This window comes from Hypanus sabinus, chromosome X1 (genome assembly GCF_030144855.1).
Source record: "Hypanus sabinus isolate sHypSab1 chromosome X1, sHypSab1.hap1, whole genome shotgun sequence".
Classification (NCBI taxonomy): domain Eukaryota; kingdom Metazoa; phylum Chordata; class Chondrichthyes; order Myliobatiformes; family Dasyatidae; genus Hypanus; species Hypanus sabinus.
In genome coordinates this window covers 14,213,168-14,231,466 of record NC_082738.1, presented here as the reverse complement: position 1 = coordinate 14,231,466, position 18,299 = coordinate 14,213,168, and the positions used below count along the sequence as shown (strand labels likewise).

The 18,299-nt window shown below is 39.5% G+C and overlaps 1 protein-coding gene across 1 annotated transcript in view; it reads right to left on the bottom strand.

The window, feature by feature from the left end:
• Positions 1–18,299, bottom strand: part of LOC132384452 (electroneutral sodium bicarbonate exchanger 1-like) — a 194,204-nt gene that overhangs the window by 25,782 nt on the left and 150,123 nt on the right. The window contains exons 15-19 of the mRNA XM_059955605.1: positions 13,033–13,138; positions 8,425–8,586; positions 7,879–7,992; positions 6,445–6,606; positions 5,957–6,208 (exon numbers count right to left, since the gene is read on the bottom strand). Coding sequence (XP_059811588.1) covers positions 5,957–6,208; positions 6,445–6,606; positions 7,879–7,992; positions 8,425–8,586; positions 13,033–13,138 — 796 coding nt within the window. The remainder of the gene's footprint in view (positions 1–5,956; positions 6,209–6,444; positions 6,607–7,878; positions 7,993–8,424; positions 8,587–13,032; positions 13,139–18,299) is intronic.

Genomic DNA, 18,299 nt, shown 5'->3' with positions numbered 1-18,299 from the left:
CAGGAAATCAGCATCTATCCACCATCCAGGTCATGCTCTCTTCTCACTGCTGCCATCAGGGAGGTACAGGAACCTCAGAACTCACGCCACCAGCTTCAAGAACATTCATTACTCCTCAACCATCAGGCTCTTAAACCAAAGGTGATAACTTCACTGAACTGTTCCTACAACCTATGGACTCACTTTCAAGGACTAATCTCACATTCTTGATATTTATTGCATATTTATAATAACATTATTTTTTGTATTTGCACAGTTTGTTGTCTTTGGCACATTGGTTGTTTGTCCATCTTGTTGTGTGTGGTTCTTCTTCAATAGGTATTCATTGATTCTGTTGTGTTTCTTTGTATTTACTGTGAATGCCCACTGAAAAATGAATCTCAGGGTTATATATGGTGACAGCTATGTACTTTGATAATTAATTTACTTTAAACTTTGAATAATGTATGCACTTTTAGTTTACCTACACAAGGATTTATTTGCTTAGAGGCAGTGTAATATGGAATCAGGAGATTCATTCCTGTGAATGAGAGGGTCAAAGTCAATCATACAGCTCAGAAATAAGCCCATCTGCCCACCCTGTCCATACTAATCCCATTTACTTGTATTAGGTCCACATTCTTCTATGCCTTGGCTATTTAAGTGCTTGCCTGAATTCTACTTAAATGTAGAAATGGTATCTGATTCTCCACCTTGCCAAGCAGCAAATTCCTTCTCCTCAAATTCCTGTCAAAATTTCCTTCCTCTCACTTTAACACCTTGCCTTCTGGTTTTTGATACCCCTAGTAGGAGGCAGCCATAGATTCCAGGGGATCTTGGGTTTGTGCCTTTGGTGGACTGTGTCCTCTCCAGGGTGCAAGACTGGGTGGGAAGATTTGAAGAACCAGCTGTTGCTCATGCAGCGGGTCCCTACTCTCTATGTCACTGATGTAGTCCAAGGGAAGGGCAAGCGCTGATACAGCTTAGCACCAGTGTCGTCACAGAGGTTGCCAGAGTGAAGTTGTAAACAACATCAAACTGTCTTAGGGAACCCGGCTCCAGATTTCTTCCTTGGGGTTTACTCCCAAAGCCTTTCCCATGGGTGGGTATAGTCCCAGGGCAGCAGAGGTTTAAAATCAGTGTTTTCCTTCTCCTAGGCAGGCTGCTGAGCCCCACCCACCCTTACCATGAAAAAAAGATACTGTCTACTCTTATCTATGCTTCTTATAATTTTATATAGCTCCATCAAGTCTTCCAGCAGCCTCCTTCATTCCAGGGAAAACAAACCCAGCCTATCCAGTCTCTCCCAATACAAAATCCTCCAATTCAGGCAAAACCTGGTGAATATCCTCTGCATTTCTCCATAATCACATCCTTTGTTAGTGTGGCAACCAGGAATACATACAATGCTGTGTGGTCTAACCATTGCTTTGTACAATTTATACTATGCCCCAACCCATGAACGCCAACTATGAATACCATATACATACTACATCTCTTTATCTATGTGTGTCATCACTTGCACAAATCTATGGACTTGAACCCCCAAGGTCCCTCTGTTCATCATCATTCCTTAGCACCCGACCATTTATTGCACATCTCATACCCTCAATTTGTTATCCCAGAATACATCACCTCACACTTTTTAGGATTAAATTCTGCCTGCCAGTGCTTCATCTAAATAATTCAATCCATAGGTCAAGCAAGGTTTGATTTAACTGCACTGCAGCTTCAAAGAATAAGGGGCAATATCATTGAAACAAAGATTTTTGAGAGAGATTGAGGGCAGAGATGGTGACAGATTCTCCATCTTCAAGAGTCTAAAACAAGAGGACTCATTTAGGACAGGTCAGACAAAATTACTTACTCAAAGGGTTGCACATCTTTGGATATTACTTTCTTGAAATCTGCAAGATCTCATGCACTGACCAAGGTTCTCCCAGGAAGTAGGGTCTATATTTAAATATGTTGATGACACCATGTAGTTTTCCATTTTTAATTTAATCTGGCACCAGGATGGCATAGTGGCATAGCCTCACACTGCAAGCAATAGGTTCAATCCTGGCCATCTACAGCTGTCTGTGTGGGCTTGCACATGCTTCCTGTGGATGGAAGTTAAGTCAGAAATCTATACAGATGTTAAAGTTAATAGATTTTGCAACTCAAGTTCCATACCTGTAGCCTAGTGCTGAAGATTTACCAGCCTGACAACCAGTCCTCCAGTCTGTGAGGCTGTGGGCAGAAGACTTTGACCAATCAAGTGTGACAGTGGAAAAGTGCATATGGAACCGGAGGAGATAGCAGACATACTCGAGTACTTTGCTTCAGTATTCACTACGGAAAAGAATCTTGGTGATTGTAGGGATGACTTACAGCGGACTGAAAAGCTTGAGCATGTAGATATTAAGAAAGAAGATGTGCTGAAGCTTTTGGAAGCATCAAGTTGAATAAGTCGCCAGAACCGTACAAGATATGCCCTAGGATACTGTGGGAGGTGAGGTAGGAGATTGCTGAGTCTCTGGTGATGATCTTTGCATCATCAATGGGGACAGGTGAGGTTCCGGAGGTGTGGAGGGTTGTGGATGTCGTTCTCTTATTCAAGAAAGGGAGTAGAGATAGCCCAGGAAATTATAGACCAGTGAGTCTTACTTTAGTGGTTGGTAAGTTGATGGAAAAGATCCTGAGAGACAGGATTTATGAACATTTGGAGAGGCATAATATAATTAGGAATAGTCAGCATGGCTTTGTGAAAGGCAGGGCGTGTCTTACGAGCCTGATTGAATTTTGAGGATGTGACTAAACACATTGATGAAGGTAGAGCAGTAGATGTAGTGTATATGGATTTCAGCAAGGCATTCGATAAGGTACCCCATGCAAGGCTTATTGAGAAAGTAAGGAGGCATGGGATCCAAGGGGACATTGCCTTCTGTGGGCAAGCTAGTTCTGGATTCACAAAGCAAAGAGTGGTTTTAGACAGGTCATATTCTGCATGGAGGTCAATCACCAGTGGTGTGCCTCAGGGATCTGTTCTGGGACCCCTACTCTTCATGATTTTTATTACTGACCTGGATGAGGAAGTGGAGGGATGGGTTAGTAAACTTGCTGATGACACAAAGGTTGGAGGTGTTGTGGATAGAGTGGAGGGCTGTCAGAGGTTACAGTGGGACATTGATAGGATGCAAAACTGGGCTGAGAAGTGGCAGATGGAGTTCAACCCAGATAAGTGTGAGGTGGTTCATTTTGGTAGGTCAAATATGATGACAGAATATAGTATTAATGGTAAGACTCTTGGCAGTGTGGGGGATCAGAGGGATCTTGGAGTCTGAGTCCATAGGACGCTCAAATCAGCTGCACAGGTTGACTCTGTGGTTAAGAAAGCACACGGTGCATTGGCCTTCATCAATCGTGGGATTGAGTTTAAGAGCCAAGAGGTAACGTTGCAGCTACATAGGACCCTGGTCAGACTCCACTTGGAGTACTGTGCTCAGTTCTGGTCACCTCACTACAGGAAGGACGTGGAAACCACAGAAAGGGTGCAGAGGAGATTTACGAGGATGTTGCCTGGATTGGGGAGTATGCCTCAGTCCTGATGAAGGGTCTCGGCCCAAAACATCAACTGTACTTCTTCCTAGAGATGCTGCCTGGCCTGCTGCGTTCCACCAGCATTTTGTGTGTGTTGCCTGAATTTCCAGCGTCTACAGATTTCCTCATGTTTGTGTTTTTAAATTCACTACCTGAACTATTACATTTTGAAAATGACTCTCAGAAATTATTAAGAGCTTTCTTCACTATGTTGCATATTTTCCCCTCAATCTGAGCTGCACTATTGAGATGTCTCTGAATAAAAAACAGTCAAGCGTTACTTGGAGGTACTTGGAGTTGCTGCTGTTCCTGCTTGTGGTTAATACTCAATTACAATGACAGAAACTTGAGACCAAATCAGTTAAGCACTGACTTTGTATAGGAATGACGTATAGCCCAAAAATTCTTAATGATATTCAACTGTTCCAACCAGGTATTTGCAGACAATGCATCTTAAGAGGATTTTTCATAGTTCATTGAAAAATCTATGGAAAACACATTAAGGTAAAACAGAAATGTGAAAGCATTTAAGTTCACATTTTGGATGCACACAGTATTAGTATTTTATTCCTATTACGTATTCTCAATACTTGCTTTGGCTATCAGTCCACACATGGTATCTGAAAACTATATAAATTACTATAACCTAAGTTATTTACAGGCTACTTTGTTCCTGCTTGAAACTTGCAGGAGAGTTACTAATGGATGAAGATAATTAAATATTTGTGCTATGAATAGGTATCTACTTCAGCACTTTCCCCACAACTGCAATGATGTATTCCCATTTTACATCTACTTATGACCCTCTGCATCATTCAGATAATTTTCTTCAATACATGCTGATTATTTGTTTTATTTTTTTCCTTTTATCAGGGTTAAGCCACATCTTCTATAATATGAATTCAATGTATCTAACATGTTGCCTCTTTCCCAATTTCCAGTTAATAATGATTTATTTTCTTGATTTAGAACAAGTACAAAATAGTGTTAACTGAATTCATCAGGGCCTCCATTTTTTGACTCCATAGAAAACAAATATAAAATACACTAAAGAGGCTTTTGCCTTTGCGTTCAAGCAAATGGTGTTGAGAATAATTTGGGTGCTATCAGGTTATAAGACTGCAAACTACATGTATACAATAGAAGGTCAAAATTAATAAGATCCAGCAATTAGAAAAGTTTTTATTTTAAATTCCTTTACAGGACATGGATATCAATAACAAAGAAATGCATTTACTTGGTCTTCCTTAATTACTTTCTTGGTCATTTCAACGATTTGCAGTCATGTTGTCTAGATCAGTTCGATATGGCAGATTTCCTGAAGGTTTTTATTGAGAATTAGGCTGTTCTGGGCCAAAGTTACTGATGCTAGATTTTTATTCCAGATACACTAATGAGACACTGCCTAGTAGGGCTTTGGCAAGGTAAGTGAGTAGGTGGACTTCATTCCCCCACCCCCACCACTTGCATTTTTTTTTGAGGAATAGAGAGCTTTGTACTTAAGTACTTTGCTCTGGGTGTCAGATATGGGAATGTTTCAGTCTCCCAGATGGCCACATCTGCACCAGGTGCACTGAGATGCAGCTTCTGAGAGACCATGTTAGTGATATGGAGTTGTGGCTCGATGACCTACAGCTTATAAGGGAAAGTGAGCAGGAGATAGATAGGAGCTACAAGGAGTTAGGCTCCTATGTTTTATAGTCTTATAACACTTGAATCCCTCAAGGATTGGTAATCCCTCAATTACCATGGTGGGATTTAAACTCTGGAATAGTAGGTCAGAATAGTAGGACTAGTAATTGAACTGCTCTTCTTATATTCCTCCTAGATACGTGCAGCACACTTTCACCAGCCAGGGCTACATGGAAATGCTCTTTATCTGTAGAGTTTGAAAAATATCTGGGTTTGGATAACCAGCTATCAATTTCATTTAATATTAATTCAATATAATATGATAAAATATCAAGGGCTATACTGGGAGCTTTCACAAATTAGGGAAACCTTCTTCATCTTTCTCACTTATTACCTATGTGCAGTCAAGACAGGGCGCAATACAAATTGCATCTCACCTATGATACACCAGGAAATTAGGACATGACAGTTTGTTAAGAAGGAATACAATGTAATTTCCATTAGAAAACTGTCTGATTAAAAAAAGTACAAAAAAAGTGGTTGTGAATTCATTATTTCAGAGAAATAACGCGATCCAAGTTCTAAGTTTACGATAACAAATCAAAAAGTGTAAATTTTTTTTGCAAACATTAAACAGAATTTCAGTTATAAATTAGAGGTATTGTTTGCATTTTACACTAATCTGCAGACAAATGCTCCAAATTAGCATGCTCCACTGAAATTTATGACTACAAATTGCCTAATACTTCTGTTATCGACTTACCTTTAAGAAAGCAGTCATAAACACTGAGCAGCCCATGAGAACGAAGATCATCAGACCAGTGACACGCTGCTCTCGAATGCCAAGGAATTTGGGCTGTTCACCAGGAGCTGAACATTCTGATTCTAGCTTCAAACTATTCACATGAGAGATGGAGAGAACAGTTGCAGCTACAAACCAAGGCAGACCCATGATTGAACACACACCCAACATTACAGCCACGATCAGGAGATCAAGGTGATAGCCACATCCTTTCTGTGGAAAGAAAGTTGATAATTAGAATCTCTACCAATTTTGTACATTTTAAGTACAAATGTTAAAACTAAAAGTCAACTTGAGATCAAAATGCAGCTTTCAGTTGCATGCTACATTGATTTTGCAATGGATCCATATGAATTCAACATACAAAACACTGAACAATTACATTAATCCCTTTAAGTTATGTGTACACTCATTTCCAACAAAATCTCAAAATCAGCAGGAATTCATACTTTCAGCTTGTGTTCCTTCCTGTTTATTATGACAGCAGTGATCTGTTGGTCCATGAAAATAAGAATAGTACAGAGTAGAGCTGGGATGATGGCAGCAATGACAGTCCACCAGGGATTTGGGCCAATGGGGTTAATTAGCCACCCACGGTCATCTCTTGTAGGCTGCAAATAAGCACAGTACAAGGATTTTAGTTCTGTTTTTAATTTCAAAAATATTTTCGCAAATTACTAGTATCAGTGCAATCTTACACCCTCTCATTAGCAATGTATTCTAAGACTAATGGCGTGACTTGTTTTGCAGATCTCAAGTCGAATACTGGAGTCAGTTAAATTTAAGTTATTCAGTTGCAGTTCTAATTCTGCTGGAGTTCGAGGCTCTCATTTAAAGTGAATGGATAATATTACTATCCACCTATCAAGTTTTTGTTCTCAGTGCCTCCCTTTATGCCTGTGAAAGCTGGTCATATATTCATAATCTTTATTGAGTGAGACACCTTGTGGCATGGTAGCCATAGGCTCTGATGCATGGCCAACTCAAGTATCATCTGCCACGTAAAAAAGCCAGAGCTCTCATACAGCAAGAGTCAAGCAAGAGTCAGGCAACAGCAAGAAATTCAGCAGTCCCACTAACAACTGGGAGAACACACTGCACAATTGCTCAAACTGGTCAAGACTACTGCAGTTATCACAATTGGCCAGCAGACACCCAAGGAGGTACTGTGTTGCAAACTCCATTGGCAAATGGACTTAGAGTCACAATGGGAGTGTTCACCACTTGCGAATCAGATCTTCTCCCACATCACTGGCAATGAACACTAACTGACTAGTCACAACACTTAGGATGTACCAGTGGCTGGAATTGGAAGAGTGGAAGCATTTTTGAGGGTTGGGGAAGGTGCACAGTCACAAAACCTGAGGGCAGTATACAGATAAAGAAAGGCATTAATCATGGAGGGATTTAAAAACAAAGCATAAGTATTTTAAAACTGAAAAATAGTGCTGGCCAGCAAGCAGGGTGGGGGGGGGGGGTGGGTGGGGGAGGGAAAAAGGGCAGACACAAGTATGAACAGAAGCAGAACTTGACCTGACCACAGATTATTCATGCTCATAACCCCTTCATTGCTTACCTTGCTAATTTTATGTATTTTATCTCTGGGTAATCACCATTGGCTGAGCTAGGTAATTAAATTTAAACCATCTGGCACAGAGTTTCAGTGCAGTGCACTTTGTTGATGATTTCATGTATGACTGTAATAAATCTGCGTGGTCTGCTTTACCATGCCTCTAAGAATACTAAATACCTAAAAGATAGTTGTACTCAGCATTAACAGACATTCCCCTCTAATTGCAGCCTTAATTTGCTCACCTCAAAGTAATAATTACTATCCCTTTGAGAACCCTGAATAATCCCCCAAGTTAGGTTTACATTGTTACCTTAAAGATGCTGGGAACTTGAAGCTTTGGTGATGGTATTCCCAAGGCACAGTCAATAAGAACCATGGACAAGATGGTCAGGAAAACTGCAAAATCACTTATCATCGACCGTACCTGCCATTAAATATCATTCGTGAACAAAGTAGTTTTACTAGCTATCACAAGTAATAAATGGGAGTATTTTCCAAAAATAATTTAAGTATGCCAGAAATTATTTTTAGCTTCATGCAAGCAATGGTATACAGAACCAAATGAAAAGTTAACAGAGTAGCCTTGCCATAGGAATTGTAGACAGAAAGGAATACATTATAAATAATGGGTCTAACATGTTTTCAGTAGAACTCCCTTACTAGTGATGACCTATACCAAACCAAGGTATACAGTACAATACAGTATATTGTATACTAGAAGTTGGGAACATTCCTCATTAAAAAAAAAACAAGTAATGAATATGGATAAAGTGCAAAATAATCTTCTGCAAAATAGAAACTGCAAACTTCAAAAAAAATTGTTTAAAAGAAAACACAATAAACAACTTGTACATACCTTAGTTGGGAAATAGTGACTTGTTTTAAACTGCTTGAGAAACCCTGATAGGGCAAATGTAGAAAAGAATAATATAACAGACCAGAAAAGGACATCTGGGGTGTATGGTCCATGGGGTCCACATGAAGGGCCAACAAATTCACCATGAAATGCCCTACAGTCCTAAATAATGAAAAACAATAGACAGATCAAATTAAATATGTTACAATGGACTAGTGTTTGGAGCACTATTGTATTGGTGCCTTCACTGTTTAGAATGTTCCACACACCATTGAAATATTCTTCAGTAAATGAAAATCAGATTATGATATCCACAATGTTAGGTGTTAATCACATGATATCACTATCAGTCTTTCTGATGTAATCTTTACCTATCCCATAACAGGACTGACCAGCAATTTGTTGCTATCACCAAGATTTGAACCATTCATTACTTCAATGTGCTCCATATTTACCTATCCTTCTTACATGAACTTCACTTAGACCATGATCTATGTTTTAATGCAACAAGACAATTTAAAAATGTACAACCATATACAGTGCCGATAAAAAGTATTCACCACCCATTGGAAGCTTTCATGTTTTATTGTTTTACAACATTGAATCACAGTGGATAAATTTGGCTTTTTTGACACTGACCAACAGAAAAAGACTCTTGTGTCAAGTGAAAATAAATTTTTACAAATTGGTCTAAATTTATTACAATTGTTAAACACAACATAATTGACTGCATAATGACTCACCCCTTTCAAGTCAGTATTTAGTAGATGCAGCTTTGGCAGCAACTACAGCCTTGAGTCTGTGTGGATAGGTTTCTATCAGCTTTGTACATCTGGACACAGCAATTTTTTCCTTATTCTTCTTCACAAAACTGCTCAAGCTCTGTCAAACTGTATGAGGATCAAGAGTGAACAGCCTTTTTCCATGTCCAGCCACAAATTCTCAATTAGATTGTAGGCTAGACTCTGACTTGGCCACCCAAGGACATTAACTTAGTTGTTTTCAAGTCATTCCTGGGTAGCATTGGTTTTATGCTTGAGGTCATTGTCTTGCTGGAAAACAAAGCTTCTCCCAAGTCACAGTTATTTTGCAGACTGCATCAGGTTTTCCTCCAGGATTTCCCTGTATTTTGCTGCATTCATTTTATCTGCTACCTTCACAAGCCTTCCAGGGCCTGCTGCAGTGAAGCATCCCCACAGCATGATGCAGCAACCATCATGCTTCACAGTAGGGATGGTGTGTTTTTGATGACTTGTGGTGTTTGGCTTGTGTCAAACAAAGCTCAATTTTGGATTAATCAGGCCACAGAACCTTCTTCCAGTTGACTTCAGAGTATCCCACATGCCTTCTGCCAAACTCGAGCCAAGATTTCGTGTGAGTGTTCTCCTCCCCACCTCCCCAAACAGTGGCTTTCTCTTTGCCACTCTCCCATAAAGCTGTGACTGGTGAAGCACCCGGATAACAGTTGTTGTTTGTGCAGTCTTTCCCATCTCAGCCACTGAAGCTTGTAACTCCTCCAGAGTTGTCATAGGTCTCTTGGTAGTGTTCCTCAATCGCCCCCTTCTTGCTTGGTCACTCAGTTTTTGAGGACAGTCTACTCTGAGCAGATTTACAGCTGTGCCATATTCTTTTCATTTCTTGATGATTGACTTAACTGTACTTCAAGGGATATTCAGTGACTAGCTTGACTGCACACAGGTCTCAAACAACAGATTTCTATTTAACTAATTATATGACTTCCAAAATAAATTGGCTGCACCAGTGATGATTTGGTGTGTCATTATAGAGGGGGCGAATACTTATGCGATCAATTATCTTGTGTTTTATATTTGTAATTAATTTAGATCACTTGGTTTTAGATCTGTTTTCACTTTGACACAAAGTAGTCTTTTTCTGTTGATCAGTGTCAAGAAAAAAGTTAAATTAATTCCACTGTAATTCATTGCTGTAAAAAAAAGCATTACAACTTCTGGGGGGGGGGGAGTGTTATTTTTTCTTTTTTTTATATAGGTACTGCATTTTATAATTGCCTTTGAATAACCAAAGCAACTTCCTGTAGTCCATCACTCAGCATGTTATTCAGATATGCACAGAAAACAGTTTAAGAGCGGTGGGCGAGATGAATGATCTACTTGTCCCGGCCTTGTATCTGAAAGGTAAAAGCAGCGTTAGATGCTTTCTGCTGCACATTTGTTGAGATATGACTCTTTGATCCTTGCACCACAAGAAAGAAACAGATGTTGATAATACCCAAATTGCAAGGGATACAGTTATCCAAAACTTGCAGAGCATCTAAAGAATAGTCAATTATATAGTGTATATGGATTTCAGTAAGGCATTTAATAAGGTTCCCCATGTAAAGCTCCTTCAGAAAGTAAGGAGGCATGGGATCCAAGGGGGCCTTGCTTTGTGGATCCAGAACTGGCTTGCCCACAGAAGGCAAAGGGCGGTTATAGATGGTTCTTATTCTGCATGGAGGTCAGTCGCCAGTGGGGTGCCTCAGGGATCTGTTCTGGGACGACTCCTCTTTGTGATTTTTATAAATGACCTGGATGAAGAAGTGGAGGGATGGGTTAGTAAACTTGCTGATGACACAAAGGTTGCGGGTGTTGTGGATAGTGTGGAGGGCTGTCAGAGGTTACAGTGGGGCATCAATAGGATGCAAAACTGGGCTGAGAGGTGGCAGCTGGAGTTCAACCCAGATAAGTGTTAATTTTGGTAAATTAAGCACGATGGCAGAATATAGTGTTAATGGTAAGACTCTTGGCAGTGTGGAGAATCAGAGGGATCTTGGGGTCCGAGTTCATAGGACGCTCAAAGCTGCTGCACAGTTTGACTCTGTGGTTAAGGCGTCGTATGGTGCATTGGCCTCCGTCAATTATGGAATTGAGTTTAGGAGCCGAGAGGTAATGTTGCAGCCATATAGGACCCTGGTCAGACTCCATTTGGAGTACTGTGCTCAGTTCTGGTCACCTCACTACAGGAAGGATGTGGAAACCATAGAAAGGGTGCAGTTGAGATTTACAAGGATGTTGCCTGGATTGGGGAGCATCCCTTGTGAGAATAGATCGAGTTGACTCGGCCTTTTCTCCTTGGAGCGACGGAGGATGAGAGGTGACCTGATAGAGGTGTGAAAGATGATGAGAGGCATTGATTGTGTGGATAGTCAGAGGCTCTTTCCCAGGGCTGAAATGGCTAGCACCAGGGGGCATAGTTTTAAGGTGCTTGGAAGTAGGTACAAAGGGGATGTCAGAGGCAAGTTTTCTCACAGAGAGTGATGGGTGCGTGGAATGCACTGCCGGCGGGGGGGGGGGGGGCTGGAAATGGATACAATAGGGTCTATTAAGAGACACTTAGATAGGTACATGGAGCTTAGAAGAACAGAGGTCTATGTGGTAGGGAAATTCTTTGCTGTCTCTAGAGTAGGTTACATGGTCGGCACAACATTGTACGCTGAAGGGCCTGTAATGCACTGTAGATTTCTATTTTCTATATACAAGGTTACAAAATTGAAAGAATGTGTACAACAAATGAAATTCAAGTAATCAAGTAAAATCTGCCTCAAATAGTGATGCAGCATGGCAGAATGTTAAATTAAATGTAGTTGATCCATGTGGAGCTTACAATTTATCAACTATAAGCCACAAGTCAACATAAAATAATGGTCCTTTTCATCTTGGGAACTCGTGTTGAAGGTAACTGAATAGTTGATAAATCAATGTATTTATCATAAATCACATACACACACACGCACACACATGCGCGAACAAGTCCCAAAATAAAAATAGAAAATGCTGGAAACTCTCAGCAGATCAGGCAGTGTTTATGGAAATAAATTGTTATGTTTCATGTTGTAGACCTTTCATCAAAATTAGGATAGAAAGAAAACAGGGTGAGGGAGGAATGGACAGGACAAAATATCTGGTCGGGCAAGACTAGGATTGCTATGGGGATAAGCTACAGATGAAGTCATCGAATTGATAAGTTAATGTGGGCAGTAAGTGAGCAAGAGCACACAAAGAATGCAAAAGTTGCAAGATGCAGAGCTGTAGGAAACAGACAAAAATCTGCAGATACTGGAATCTGGAACAACAATTGCTGGAAGAACTTTGTGGGTCAACCAGCATCTGTTAATGAAGTGCAGCACAAGGAAGGAACAGTCAATGTTTTGGGTCAAAACCCCATACCAGGACTGAGACACAGAAACAGGCCTTGAGCCTACCAAGTCAGCACCAACCCTCAACCACCCATTTACACTAAAATGGTATTAATATCATTTTGCTTTCCCTATAGTCCCCATCGACCTCCCACATAACTCCACACACCAAATTCTCTTGTGTCAAATGTTTTTAAATGACCCAACAAACATCAGAATAAGCAACACAAACATAATCCTTTCAAGTCATTAATGGCAATGATAGACCATTCTCTTAAACTTGAAGCCCAAGAAATGATCTTTAAAACAATGGAACATTCTCTCTAATTAGCAGCCCACTAAAATTACAGCAAAACAAAATAATGAAAAATTTTGAGAATGTTTTCCTATCCATAATTTTCTTCACATTATCAGTAAGACTAATCAATCAACATTCACTTTTTGTAACTTACACTGACAGTCAGATTTGCCCAAGGAATTGATGAGCTTGTAATATTTTGCATCTTCCAGTACTCTCGAGTTCTGTTGTTAGGATTATGCGGTTCTGTGCACATACAGCTACAGTGAACGCAAACAGAAAGTAAACTTTTAAGATACTTGAATGTAACCAAATGTGTTTATTTCCAATTTGAACCAAACTTGAGCAAATTATTAGCAGAAAAGAAATTGAAGCACATTCCACATAATATAAATAGTTTAACTGAAAGAAAATTGTGTTTCACTGAGATCACCAGCAACAAAAGTTGAGTTTGAGAGTGCCAACTGGTTGTTCACTATGGTTGCACTTTCATACTTAAAATGGGACCCATGGCCCATGCACATACCTTTTCTGAGAATCACAACATGTGAAAGCGGAAGTGTGTACGTGGCTAACATCCTCCTGAAGTGTATAAAGCAACTAGCACATGACATTAATCACCATAACAGTGTTTGGACTTAACTGCTCTATGTTTGAACTTGTGTCTTTGTTGAGCACAGCTTGTGAAATGTAAAAGCCCTAAACACTCTTTAAAGGGATCATCAGTTATTTGCACGCAAGTTGCTGGTTGATACTTCAATTCTATAAGCATATGGCATTTTCCACAATTCGGTTATTTTTTTGAAACACATTTTTTTTAATATAAATTTTTTTTATTGAATTTTCAAATGGTTACAGAAGGAAAAAAAAATTATCAACCCTTCCTCTCTCCCCTTAACCCCTCCCCCCTAACATATCCCTGTAGAAAGGGAAAAAAAAAGAAAAAAAGGAAAGAAAGAAAGAATGCCTGGATATCGGAAGATCCCCACATGCTCCATGGAGTTCATAATAGCTTTAGTATATATATTTATTTATTTCTGCAAATAACCAATAATTTTATCTTTGGAGCACCTATATATTTAATCCTATCTTTTGTAAATAAGGGCGCCAAATTTTCAGAAATATTTCATTATTTATCTCTTAAATTATAAGTAATTTTTTCAAATGGAATGTAGCTAAAAGCTATATCTACTTTCATTTTCTTAATGTATGTTAAAATTCTTTTTCTTTTCACCAGTCCATTAAGCCCATTAACATTAAAACTTAAAAAATTCAGTAACTTAGTCATTATTTTTAACAGGGCTACTCCAGTCTATAGTAATGCCTAACTTTTCAACTTTCATAGTACCTTGGGGAATCTTTTTAAAATTCTCTGTGTTGCTATGTATCTCCCCCCCAATTGTCCAGGCAAAGAAAGGAAGATTAAAGAAAAATAGATTATAAAGAAAGAAAACAAAATACCCCCCTACTAATGTTGTGAATAAAAAAAAACACAACATTACCCCCTTCTGTTGTGCGGGTCATGGCAATCACCATGATTACACACATGAATCCCATAGCAATCGATCCAAAGTTCCCCCAGCTCCTCGTAACATAAAAAAGTATATATATGAGAAGAAAAAATAACATCACTACTCTCGATTAATATTTCTCAAATTTTTACCTTTCTCCCCCTGTATCATATAATTAAGAATATATTTAAATATTCTTCTGTCCTTAAACATCCATCAACTCCATTCACTATCCCTGTCTTCATCTTTAATCCATTTCACTTTTAAATCTTTGGCTGTGGTTAGCAAACATTTGGGAGTTCTTGTGCAAATTCTTCCACATCCCGATAATCAGTAAAAGATCTTTTTCCGTCATCCAAAAAAATTATCAGGGTTGCCGGGTGGCACAATATAAACTTATAACCCTTTTCCCATAAAACTCTTTTCGCTGGGTTAAATTTCTTCTTTCTCTTCAAAAGGTCATAACTTATATCAGGATAGAAAAGAACTGTTTTCCCTTCTATCATCAATGGCCCGTTTCTCTTTCTGGCACGTTGGGCAGCCGCCTTCAGGATCTTTTCTTTATCTTGATATCTTAAGCATTTTGTCAAGATTGATCGTGGGTTTTGATCAACTTGAGGTCTTGATCTTAAGGCTCTGTGAGCCCTTTCAATTTCAATTAACTGAGTTCCTTCTTTCATTTCTAAAATTTCCAGAATCCATTTTTGAAAAAAATTTGTTGGATCCTCTCCCTCTATACCTTCTTTAAGTCCAACAATCTTAATATTATTTCACCTGCTAAAATTTTCAAGTACATCCACTTTTTCCAACAACTGTCTTCTTTCTGATGTCCAGGCAGAAATATTATCTTCCATTTTATTCACTCTATCAATGGTGTCTCCCATTGTTTCTTCCAAGTTTTTAATTTTCTTGTCCATTTTGTCCTGTCTTTTCATCATTTTATCAAACATAATCTTCATATTTTTAATATCTTCTTTTATTACTTTTAATGCTTTTAATTCATGCATTATTTGCACCAAAGATTTTTTTATGTCTCCAATATCACCTCCAACCTCTTCCTGTTGCTCTTCTTTGTTTGTCTCTTCATCTTCGTCTGATTTATCCAGAGAATCTGATTCCACCTCATACTCACTTTCACTTTGTTCCGATCATAGCTGGGATTTGTAGTTTGGGTTGCTCGTGTTTGCGCATGCCCCTTCCTTCACGCATGTGCAATTCCTGTTGCTCTTTTTTTTGGAAACGGTTGATGTTGCCGCAGTTTCCTGTTCTGTATCGCCAGAGGTAAAATGCACTTGAGCCCGAGGCTCTTTCATGGCAGCCGGCCTTGATTCTTTTCCAACTTGTGCGGTCTTCAAAGTAGTAGTTTTTTTCTGCTTCTGTTTAGGAGACATATCTTAAGACAATCCTGAGTAGTTTATAAGTAATTTTAAAAAAGTATTTACTAACTTTTCTTCACTTAAATATTATTTTACTGTTTTTTTTTATTTTTTTAAAAACGGGAGAGCTGGATTTCCACGTCTCGATCCTACATCATCACATGACGTCCCCCTGAAACACTTATTGATTGAATCATGTGGCAATACTTAAGGACTTCAAAATTTGTGCACAAATTAGTGACAAATTAATTACTAATGGGTGCATTAGTAAGCATTTCCTAGAGACGTAGCATGAATAGAAGGACAAGCAGGACAGTAGGAGGAGGAAAGGAGAATGAGGGGTAGAAGGGTTTTGAATAGGAAGCAGAATCAGAAGCAGTCCATGTTCAGAAAGCAAATTCTCCCAGCAACCTCGAGAAAAACTGCAGATGCTGGAAATCCAAGTAACACACAAAATGCTGGAGAAACTCTGCAGGCCAGGCAGCATCTATGGAAAAGAATGTAGGCGACATTTCAGGCCAAGTGTCCCCAGCAAGGCCAAGTATCCCCAAGAACCTCAACAAAAATTGTATAAGACAAGACACTCTGAAAAAAATTTAGCAACAGCTTTACCAATCGTGGCTGCAGCCTCTTATGGGCAGATTACTTTTCTAATTACCACTGCAGCCTCAGCAGGGCAAGGCCTACATTATCAGTGGCTGTGATGAGCTTTCATGCATTCAAATTGTTTCAGGTTGGAACTGGGGGATTTTTCCATATGTCATACATTTGCAATCCACTGTAACAAAGGTGGTTGCTGATACTGTCTATCTGAAAACAGCCAATTACATTTCACTCTCTTGCCAGAGACTAGCAGACAAGTGCTTGGATTGCAGATTCCTCCATGACATTAGCCACTAGCTATCAAAAGGGAAGTCAAAGAGCCAGAAGCAGAAAGAGGAAATACAGGGCAAAGCAGTGAGGGATGGGGTGGAAAGAGAAAGGAGGCTAAGGAGTCCCTTCTTGCCAAAGATGCAAGTAAAAAAATTCTGACTGAGATAACAGTAATCACAATTTCAATTCAACACAAGTTCCCTTAGTCACGAACCACCACAGCGTCACCTTGACCTTAGTGCAAAAATAAAAGCCACCACAACCAACATCGTCACGGTTTGTAAACTACAGCAAACCTACTGACTACGTCAAACACATCACTCCTCTGCATTTCCTAATACCTTTGTTTCTGTGTATCTTTGCACGACTGCAGTGTTCCTGTTCAGAGCAGTTCTTGCAGCTGGTATATCAATAACTATTATTTTCAAGAGGAGATTGCAAAAGGCTTTGAAGATCAATCTTAAGTAGCTGAGAGCCAAGGTAGCCCAACTGCAGCTTGGCATGGATGGAAGAAATGCAAGCTAGCTGGCTGGAAATACACAGGAGCACTGGCAGAGGCAAGGGTGTAGCACAAGTGATGCTGTCAGAGGGGCAGTCTGAGTCCATGAAGCCAACGCTACCTTGGCAATCCTAATAGGACATTGGAGAACAAATTATTGGCTGACTTGAAGCCTCTTTAATCATGGGTGTCCACAGCAATGATGATAATAGTCAGAGATCACATAATTAATAGAAGCTGCATGTGAGGCAATGGAAATAGAGACATCAGTCAGACTGATTGGGTTCACAAATGAGCTGGTGAAATTGGCCATCAGCTCTATACTGGAGAAGGATATGCACCAAGCTCCAATGCAAAATCCCTATGGCAGATTGGTGCTGGACACAAAATCATGCTAATCAGCAGGCCACATAAAAAGAGCACCCCTCCTGTATTCAAATGGGACAAGGGTTCATTGCACACTGTGATCCCCATACCCAATTTGGCCAATGCCATTTTTTGTCTTACTTACAACCACTTCTATCCCGGCTTCTGTCCTCATTTGTAGAAACTGCTCAAGTATAATGGGAGTGGGCAAGAAGATCCTTTAGTTAACCAAGGATCCAGTTCACCTTTCCCAAAATCCATATTAAACTTGCCAACAACTGATGTATATTAGATAAAATATTGCCATCTGATTATGTTCAAGTCCTTAACTAGAGCTATATGAAGTGAACATGAACAATTATTTGACCAGGCTGTCCTTAATTCTGATATATATATATATATATATATATACACACACACACACACACACACACATGATTGATAAGTTCGTGGCCTAAGGTAGGAGGAGTCAATTTTAGAAAACCTAGCACATTTATTTTTCAATGTAGTCCCCTCCTACACATACACACTTAGTCCAGCAGTCATACGGAGCCCTTCTTTGTAGTAGTGGTCCACAGCAGGGGTGATTGACAAGTTTGTGGCCTGAGGTAGAAGGAGATGAGTTATTAACTTCAAACTTCCTGCATTATCACTCAAAGAGTTTTACTGCATGTGCATGTAATGAGAGCGCCTTGAACCTCCAGATGGTCCACAGCAGAGGTGATTGATAAGTTCGTGGCCTAAGGTAGGAGATGAGTTATACAGCTCTTGTTACATGCACGTGCAGTTCAACTCT